This window comes from Mytilus edulis, chromosome 8 (genome assembly GCF_963676685.1).
Source record: "Mytilus edulis chromosome 8, xbMytEdul2.2, whole genome shotgun sequence".
Lineage (NCBI taxonomy): Eukaryota > Metazoa > Mollusca > Bivalvia > Mytilida > Mytilidae > Mytilus > Mytilus edulis.
Genome location: NC_092351.1, coordinates 2,832,537 through 2,843,423, shown reverse-complemented (window position 1 = coordinate 2,843,423; position 10,887 = coordinate 2,832,537). Strand labels below are relative to the sequence as shown.

The following is a 10,887-nucleotide window of genomic DNA, read 5'->3' as shown; positions in this document are numbered from 1 at the left end:
CAAATATATACTAGTTCAGTGATAATGAACGCCATACTAATTTCCAAATTGTACACAAGAAACTAAAATTAAAATAATACAAGACTAACAAAGGCCAGAGGCTCCTGACTTGGGACAGGCGCAAAAATGCGGCGGGGTTAAACATGTTTGTGAGATCTCAACCCTCCCCCTATACCTCTAGTCAATGTAGAAAAGTAAACGCATAACAATACGCACATTAAAATTCAGTTCAAGAGAAGTCCGAGTCTGATGTTAAAAATAGTCTACATTCGTTGAGCTTATATCTTGCCAATCTTACCGTGTTATTATAAATAAAGAAAGTCACCATTCATTCTAAAATGCATTTGTCTTTCTATTGTCAAACTAACCTATCTCTTGCCAAAGATAAATGTAAAGAAATAAAGCTTTCCGTTCTTTCTTCTCCTTTCATACAGTAGTATTCTATATAATCTGTAACAATATTTTCAGGCAAATTTTTATTAATAAGATCTGAAATAAGATGCTACTCTATGTCACAAAACTAAGGATTACATCTTATAAATAATTGAAACGTTTACAACATTTATTCGGTTTCAATATCTTATTCATCGATTTTTACAAGTAAAATATCAAGAAGTGTACAGAAACTGCGAAAAAATAGTGAGATTATAATAATTTGATTTTTAATAGTAGTAGAAAGCTGGCAGTTATAAGGAAATAGTAACTTTTTAAGGAGAAACGATTCGGAAGCTTGTTATGGAAAATCTTTATTAAACATAATTAATCTAAATACCAAAGAGCATCGGCGGCTAAATTGAAGAAGTAATAGATAAGAATAGTAAAAAAAAACCCGCTTTTTCTTATTTTCATGGACAGTTTAATTTGTAGTTTTGTAGGTTTTGTAGGTCAACCCAAGTCCAAAAATCCCCAATTGATGCCGTCGGAGCTTAAAATACAATATTGTTATCTACATTCTATTGAAACTGACAGAAAACAAGGTTAAAACATGTATTTAAAAACTGTCATATGCCGTCTGCGCTTGCGCGTACGTTCCATAGCGTCAATTGTCAATTGATGCCATGTAGATAAGTGACATTATCCAATCAAAATGAACTTTACAAACGTTGTTGCATTAGAATGGTAGTTAACGGTTTCACTGAGACGATGTTTAACCATACACTGACTCCTGTCATAGGTAAAATAACAAAAATACCGATCTCCGAGAAAAATATCCACAAGTAAAGTCCCCTTCTATTAAACATGCCAAAATTTTGACATGCAAAACACTTATTTTACTGTTTTATTGTTAACATGAAATATTCTCAGTGAATTGAGTCAAAAACCATATTTGAGGGATAATTGCCAGGAAATAGGACTCTTCCAAGCCAGCGCATTTGGAAGCTTTTTCTGACTTTGTTTTCTAATTTCCTTTATTGGATATTACAAAACTTGTTCGTAAGTAACTCTGTACAGAATATACGTTAAAAAGGAAACTTTTTGAAACAGTAACAACATTTACTAAGAGGGATCTATTAAATATCCCTCTCTTGAACAATGCCCAAACTTAAGTTTTACGTTTAGCATTTTTGAAACCTCTATAGAGTCGGAAAACTATTACATGGGTAGTTTATGCCTAAAAAGTACAAATTTGGAAAGAATGAGAGGTATAAATGGGCCTAAAGGGATCTTGTAATGAAAACAAAAAGGTACATTAGTAGTGTTCATCATCTCAGAATCCTCTTTTGTATCAATATTCAACTGTTTGTATGCAGAATATTCGACCATTTATTGGAGAATTTATTGCTCTACATCATATTCTTTCATGACGCAGCGTGATTTGAATTTTTAACAAAATTTTGCACAAATCGCTGTAGATTTCATTTTAATTCTTACTTAATTTCTCTCAAACTTTTAAGCTTGTTATAACAAAATGGCAGCTTCCTACATCACCAAAGTTATGTGATATCTTACTTAATTGTATATGTTAAACATGTATTTCCATTTCACTGTTGTAATGTTCGTCTTGACTTTTGTCTCTTGAAGTATTTACACTACTCATTTCCATGTGCAAAACATAACAAAACACTTTTTACAGAAAAAAAAGGTTGATGCTTATTGATAATATCATATAATTTAATTTTGGATGTAACACTTCTTCTGATTGGCAAACGTCGTTTGTTTATCATATCATAGACACAACTTTGTCATGTGAACATGACGTCATCAACATTTTGTCATGATTTACGCCGGTTTAAAATGGAATTTAGAATTAAATTATAAGAAATAACTGTAACATTTTATCAGTCTATTCGAAATAACATAAAAAATGTGGTACACACTGTTTAATAACCCGCTACGCGCGTTATTCAGTGTGCACCCCATTTTTAGCTCACCTGACATGAAAGGTCAAGTGAAATTTTCTCGTCACTTTGCGTCCGTCGTCCGTCGTCCGGCGTCCTGCGTCCGTCGACTGTCGTCCGTAAACTTTTACAAAAATCTTCTCCTCTGAAACTACTTGGCCAAATTTAACCAAACTTGGCCATAATCATCCTTGGGGTATCTAGTTTAAAAAATGTGTCCGATGACCTGGCCGTCAAACCAAGATGGCCGCCATGGGTAAAAATAGAACACAGGGGTAAAATGTATACTTTGGCTTATATCTTTAAAATCGAAGCATTTAGAGTAAATCTGACTAAAAAGGTAAAATGTTGATCAGGTGAAGATCTATCTGCCCTGAAATTATCAGACGAATCGGACAATCTGTTGTTGGGTTGCTGCCCCTGAATTGGTAATTTTAAAGAAAATTTGCAGTTTTTGGTTATTATCTTGAATACTATTATAGATAGAGATAAACTGTAAACAGCAATAATGTTCAGCAAAATAAGACCTACAAATAAGTCAACAAGACCAAAATTGTCAGTCAACCCCTTAAGGAGTTATTGCCCTTTATAGTCAATTTTAACAACTTTTTGGTCATTTTTTGTAACTTGTACAAAAATCTTCTTCTCTTAAACTACTGGGTTAAATTTAACCAAACTTGGCCACAATCATAATTGTGGTATATAGTTTAAAAAATGTGTCCGATGACCCCACCTACCAAACAAAATGGCTGACATGGCTAACATTAGAACATAGTGGTAAAATGCAGTTTTTGCTTTATATCTTTGAAAGTAAGACATTTAGGGCAAATCTTTCAAGATTTAAATGTTCATCGTAATAAGATCTATCCCCTCACAAATTTTCAGATGAATCCTACAACCTGTTGTTCGGTTGCTGCCCTAAAATTGGTCATTTTAAGGAAATTTTGCAGTTTTTGGTTATTATCTTGAATACTATTATAGATAGAGATAAACTGTAAACAGCAATAATGTTTAGCAAAGTAAGATCTACAAATAAATCAAACATGACCAAAATTGTCAGAGAACCCCTTAAAGGAGTTATTGTCCTTAATAGTCAATATTGAACAACTTTTCGTCTTTTTTGTAACTTGTACAAAAATCTTCTTTTCTAAAACTATGGGCCAAATTTAACCAAACTTGGCCACAATTATTACTAGGGTATCTATTTAAAAAAAGTGTCTAATGACCCAGCCTACCAACCAAGATGGCCGACATCAGTAAATACAGTAACAGGTGAGCGACACAGGCTCTTGAGAGCCTCTAGTTTATGTTATTTCTTCATAGACAGAAAATATATTACAGTCATTCCTTAAATAAAATTTATTTTCTATTTGGTTTTGAAGAATAGAGAAGATATAGGGAATTATTACACTATGTGAGAATATGGATGTTTTTTTTACAATATCGTATTTGTCATTACCAAAAAAAGTGAATGATGACGAAATGGCCATGAAGATCTATACACATTTGCCTGGTTAGTAAGCAGAGTTTGAATCAGAAGAATGTACCCGTATAGGCCTCGTCTTCCTTTTACTAAGAAAATACAAGTACATGTAAATTCTGCTTGTGTCAGTCTAGCACAAAACGGGGGCTCGAATTGTGTTTTCTCCTCTTACCAAGGTAATTATTTCATGAACTATTTTTACATTGTATTTTGAAATTAAATTGTGTATATTCTGCAGCAATTACAGACTGAATCACTCAACATTTACATACTTTAGAACATTAAGGAGATAAGCGTTTTGTGGTTTTTAGTGATGTTTCTATATATCCTTACATGTATCCCCCTGTTCCATTTATTACACTTTATCAGATTATATATATTTTTAAAACTTAAACTTTAGTGATTGTTAAACTATATAATTGAAAGAGAAATCTGAGATGATTTCAAGAACAGACATTAAGAATTTTTTCTTCTTCAAACAGATTTTTTGAAGTAACAAGCATCTTTTAGAAGAGTAAATCTAGAATCAAGCGATACCCATAATCAAACATAGATTTGATGATGTCCTAATGTAATGGGAATCTCCCTAGAATTGATAGAGTTCCTAGGTTGTGCATTTTTTATGAACACCTAAAGCAACTGCCTGACTTAATATGTATTTCCTTATATTCTAAACTTGAATAGATCTTAGCAGCCGTTGAAAGAGCTCTTAACAGAATAAACATTTAAATGATAAAAAATGTATTTATGATAAATCTAAAAACCCAATTTTGAATAGAATGTGTTTTAATTGTTTTCTAGATGTCATTTATCTTCTTCTGATTTTCATACAAATTCAAATTTGAAATATTTCGAGACATAGGCGTTTATTTAAAATATTACTGCAGGACAAATTGATGTTTGTTTAAGAGAACATTTGTACATTTGGTATTCTATTTTATATCTTCTATATGCAAATTCATTCATAACGGTATTATTTAGCAACATATACATTTAGATAAATGAATCAGTGAAATGTCAACATAGGCGGATAAAATACTTATATCTTATGCAATAGAATATAATTGTACACACACAACGGAGGAAGCGATGGGTCGTTATCACACAACAGGTAAACCACTTTTTTCTTTTATAAATGAAAAGTAGCACGAACATTTATTTTCTTCTTATTTACAATATTGATCATTTTATGAATTTAAACAATTAACATTCTCGAATTTAATTTAACACGTTTATTGTTTTGTATGCTCACATCAATAATCTCTACATTTAAAATATACACTTCATATGTCGGTGTGAATCAGGCCTGTGATTCAATGTTAGAACAGCAGTACAGGAACAAATCTTAGTATGAGCTTCATCTGATCCATTTCCTTTGCATTGCAACTTTTGTGTTACTCCTTTTATACATCTGTACTTTTTGTTTTTTCATTGGTTGTTAACCAAACTTTGTCTTTTCATGTTGTTTAGTATTTTTGCAAATCTAAATCTTATATTTGAATAATTTAGTTTATAATGTCTGTGGATAAAGATCAATTTGGTATTTTTTTTCGCATGTTTAATTCAGGGTATAAATTAGCAATCTCTAGCAATCAACCGTTAATGTTATTGATTACAAATCTGCTTAAAGGGTTTTTAGGGTGTTTGTGCTGTTTGTTCCTGGTCATACATGCATTGCCAACATCTAGATCTCCACTACTGACCAGCATACATCTAACTGACAAGAACTGTACTGACTGCTGTGAATTTCTTCAGTGTACTGAACAATTTACTGGCAAAATAAACATATCTACTGGTGGATTTCAATTCATTGAAGCAGCTTGCAAGTATGTGGATTATTTTTATTTAATTGTATGGGATATTCATATCCGTTTCCTTTTTTCAATATCAGCATATAAGGTCCTGTTTCCATCGCACCAATGAGTAAACCTGACACCTCCTAGTGAGCTATGAAAGGCAGGCATCAGTATAACAACATGTGAAACAGTGTGAACACAAGAAACCAACAGACCGATTTAAACTACAGCAATAAACGATAAAAAACACTGCCTCAGGACGCCTGGGTTGGCTGATACTTAAATAATGTTGCAGATAAAGGGTCACCCAGGGCATGCTTTGGCTCAAGGTCTACAGTTGTGTTTTCAAGGATTCCAACATGACTCGGCACCAATAGACATATTATTTCTTTAAGAAGAATTTTTTTATTCCTCATTACATATAAAATTTTGAGAATTGTTGGGGTTTTAATTTTAGTATTTTGTATAGCTTGTAAGAATGAAAGTGAATCAGAACATATAATAAATTTGGATTTATCTGAGGAAGCAATAAATTTCAAAGCCAAAATTATTGTTTTTGCTGCAGCAGTAAAGATGGATGCATCAGATGGCAAACGGAGAGTTGCAGCTCTGTCCCTGAAGACAACAGCAGATGCAACTCTGTCACCATCTTTTGATCCATCAGTAGACAGACTCTCAACTGGTGAGGTTTTAAATGCGCCAATAAAGGGACGCAAACCCTGGTGATGCACAGCATCGAGAATCTGTATGTAGGACTTCCTTGCAGAGCCATACACTATATAGAGCCATAATCTAGTTTAGATCTAACTAGAGATCTATATAAATTAAGTAAATAGTTGCGATCAGCACCCCAGTCAGTGCTGCCGACAACTTTTAAAATATCTAATGCTTTCAAACACCTTGATTTTAATCTAATATTAGAGAATATGTCTTTAATATATTGAAAAATGAATGGAGTAAAAAAGATGATAATAATTTACATGAAATTAAACCTAATTTAGGTAAACCTTTCAATAATTTTATGTGCAGAAAAGATCAGTGTGTTATTTCTAGATGTCGTATTGGTCATACTAGAATAACGCACGAATATCAATATAACGAATGAAGTAGAACCACAATGTATACCTTGTAACTGCAAGTATACTATTAAAAATGTTTTAATTAATTGTATTGATTTTGCTGATATTCGTAGGAAGCCTTTCAATGTCAATAATATGTATGATTTATTTAATAATGTTCCATATACAAATATTGTTGCATTCTGAAAAGAAATTGGAATTTATAATAAAATATTAAAATGTTATTATATTTAATTCGATTTTATTTTTTTATCACGTTATCTTACTGTTGATTTTTATTTGTGAATAATCAATTTGCTTTAGCCTAGAATTTTAGTTTATTGAAGGACCTTTTGTCTTATTTTAAAATATGCTTTACATTGTAAAAAATATTCGAATAAGCTCTCGCCGCGATATAGCCTTTTTGTGCTAATGCGGCGTAAAGCAACCAACAATCAATCAATTAAAATAATGTTGCAAGGTAAAACTGATTATGAGGGCGAGTTAAAGCTTATACATTGTAATACAACAATTGGAGCAATACAAAATATGATTAAAAAAAAAATCGTTTATTGAAATCAAAAATCCTCCAGAGAAAGTTGACCTTTAATGGATTTGGCTTTTTTTTATGGTCCGATTACTTTTTAACTGTGTCGTTGGCTATTACGGTTAAAAGTGTTCCGATGAAAGACAATATAGAAAAGCATTCGGACGCATACGATTTATCAAGTTAGTTTTATATATTAATCGATGATCAGAAGTATTTAATTTTCAATTTTGTTTTAATTTATTTTTTCAGTGACATGGGAAAACAACAAATGTTGTCCTGTTATACTCCAGAGAAACTCCAAAGCTGTTCCTACCTAAAGCGCATGTCTTCCTTTCTTCCTGGGCAACAGACCATGAAGCAACAATTGACGGAAATGTGCGCACACAAAGAGGGTCAGTAAACTTATACTACGTTTGGGGTGGATTGTATGGCTGTAGGGTAGATCTTTGGGCTCATAATTATAAACAGAAGTGTATTGTGTAGTTTTGTATGGAATTATTTTGAAGTCTTTTTTTTACACGGTGTTTTCAGTACTTCTAAGGCTTATGGTTTGAGTTGTTTCTTCATATCTTCTGACTAATGAATATAGTATAAGTTATCTTGGTGTAATCAGGGTGTACCGAATTTTACACCGTTGTTGAAAGTTCATACACCCTGAGTCGCAAGATAACAAATTTATTTCTTATGAACAATTCCGTTACTCATTTTTAAACCTGGATGTACAATTGAAAATGCGAATGAAAAATTTCCAGTGTAACATTTTTTAAACTTCGATGTTGCTGCGTATTGTCAAATACTTTTTCTTTGTCTTTTGGAAATTCAGAAAAAAACTGTTCTCTCGAATTTTTTTTTGAATTTTTTAATTTTTTGTCCTTTAATTTATTTGGACATTTTATTTATTTTATTATTTTAATTTTTTGTCTTTATTTTGGCAAATTTTTTTTATTTTTGTTATTTTTTGGCAAAATTTTATTTATCCCGGGGTGAACAAGGGTGGGGTGCATTAGTTACACAGTGTGCAATTGTCCTTAATACGAGAATTTATTGGGTCAATAAAATTCATATCGGGTGAGGCGAAACCAAAACCGATATGAATTTTATTGACCCGATAAATTCCGTATTAGGACAATTGAACATGTGTAACGAATTTATCCTGATTTTATTATTTTACATATTATTATATTCAAATTCAATTTTAGGACAATATCAACCAAATAAATTACAGATATTTAATCTGAAACTGAAAAATTTAAAACATTAGGACTATAAAGCAACTAATTTTTTTTTATTAGGTCAATGATATAAGGGAGATAATTCCAATTGACGTAATAAATAAGGGAGATAATTCCAATTGACGTTATAAATAAGCGAGATAATTCCAATTGACGTGATAAAAAATTGTACTGAAATTTATTGAGACAATATCAGCCAATCAAATTGCGAGAAATTACTCTGAATCAGAATAATTATTTACACCGGGGTAGTTAACCAATCAGATTGCAGTATTTTTGCTGCATAAGAAATAAGTACTTACATGTATATCACACACAAAGAAAACCAACACGTTTTATATTATTTTGTTTCTATTACAACTATAACTGCTAACATGATCATCAACAACTTAGACTGAATTTCTCTTTTTATATGATAATAACACTTAAAAATCGTTGCAAAAATCTATCTTGAATCGAGTTAAGAAGTACATATTGTTAGCCATATAGTTCAATAGTTAACATATTGACAACCATAAAGGTTAGGACGCCATATATTGGTAACTGCAATGTTAGATCTTAAAATTTGACGCAGAAAATTCATATCTTCCCTCGATGTGATTTGAACCCAATCTATTGTAAATCATTTTGCGGTATGTCCAAAGACCTGTACCAATTATCTAACAATGCTATATATTAAAGTATGGTTTCATATACATGAACGAATATAAGAAAGGAGATGTGGTATATGACAATGAGATAACTAGCAACCAAAGACCGTAGGGAATTAATACAAGACACACTAGTTTACCGTACGCGTGTGACCTTCAACAACGTTGCACGAACTCTGTATTATTATATACACGAGTCAGATATTTGCAGACCTTACAATGATGGGTCAAAATTCCATAACAGTACGTTATTTACATTTTTGTCTGCAGATTTCCTTGGACTTGAATCATGCATATCAGCCAAATCATTTGTGGACAGTTATTCTATCTGTACGGCTCCATACGTAGCTGCATTAAGTGATAACACAGCTGATATATGTCAGTAAGTTAGGATGTGAATTATTTTTATCTATCACGTTTAAAACAAAGAGGCGAAAAACACCAAGGAGACATTCAAAACTCATATTTGGAGAGAAAATGACTATGCAATGACAAAAAAAAAAAAAGAGGACGAAAAGACAAACCGTTTACTTTACATTAAATTGAAAACAAGACTGAGCAACACGAAATCGAACACACTTTTGATTGATAGCAGGTGCTTCGAAACTGTAATCAAAAGTTGATTCATTAGTGGATCTCATTATGTTGCCTATAGTATTACAGTCACAAAACATTGTTGTTTTAGTCCGTTTTATCTAGTTTTGAACTCAACATCATTTTAAAAACTTTTGGCAAAACTTTTAGGAATTTTTGGTCCTCAATGCTCTTCAACTTCGTACTTTATTTGGTCTTTTAAACATTTTTCGTCACTAATGAGTCTTTTGTAGACGAAACGCGCGTCTGGCGTAAATATAAAAGTTTAATCCTGGTTTCTATGATGAGTTTATTTAATCATAGTTCAAAAAACAACAATTCAGGTTTCTGGCGAAGCTCTACATTTAAATACTAAAAAATACGCTTTAAGTATCTTTTATCAAATATGGAGTTATTACCAGCCAATCAAGTGACCTCTATTGCGTTTTATCTATTATAAAAGTAGCTTGATACCGGATCAAAGCCAGAATCATAATCAGTACATACATACGACTATAATGATTGACGCATTCGTGTACAACGCAGCAGATCTTCGTAAGATGTATTTCTGAGTACGTGGTTTTCGTAATAGTTTTACCTGTAATGTGCTTCTATTTTCTTATGTTTAATAAACAAATATATGTATCTTGGTTTATATACTTTCTACAGGGTATACAAAGTCCAGGTGAATTGTACTCTTGCCTTACTGACCAGGACCAACTGTAACCCAGTATATGTAAATACGTATCGCTCTATACAAGAAAAACAGCTAACGCAGACATGTGAAATGTTGAAATACGTACAGTCGTTGATCGGATAAACGGTTATAGCATATGAAATCAAAATAAAAATTAAATTTTTCGTGCGTTGATGTTGCCATCGTTTCAAGTATTTCATTGATAACTTCAGTTTAATAATTAAGGACATACATATTGTATCTAGATGTCTGTTTGTGTCATTAAGTATTTGTCTAATCAACCTTTTTTCCCCTTTACCTTTTCACGTCCCCCTTTATTCATATTATTTAATGATACGGACCATAGACAGAATCTTCTAAAAAGATACAAATTATCACATCAAATGTCAATACTAATAATCCATTTCCAATCCGGTACCTCTTGTCTGGTACCTTCTTTTGATTATTTTTTATTTATCGCTTAATATGAAGACATTTATTATGATTCATATGAGGAGCAAGTCCAAAAA

The 10,887-nt window shown here is 31.8% G+C and overlaps 1 protein-coding gene across 2 annotated transcripts; it reads left to right on the top strand.

Annotated features, from left to right (window-relative positions):
- The first annotated feature begins 3,806 nt into the window (after positions 1-3,806).
- Positions 3,807-10,542, top strand: LOC139484605 (uncharacterized). 2 transcript variants are annotated; one of them, XM_071268390.1, is made up of 5 exons: positions 3,807-3,852; positions 5,453-5,648; positions 7,476-7,618; positions 9,379-9,490; positions 10,351-10,542. In XM_071268390.1, the coding sequence occupies exons 1-5, from the start codon at positions 3,822-3,824 to the stop codon at positions 10,499-10,501; spliced, it is 633 nt and encodes a 210-aa protein (XP_071124491.1). In that variant the 5' UTR covers positions 3,807-3,821; the 3' UTR covers positions 10,502-10,542. The 2 variants fall into 2 exon arrangements, with proteins under 2 accessions (XP_071124491.1, XP_071124492.1); XM_071268391.1 differs by lacking the exon at positions 3,807-3,852 and adding an exon at positions 4,791-4,933.
- The last annotated feature ends 345 nt before the right edge of the window (positions 10,543-10,887 follow it).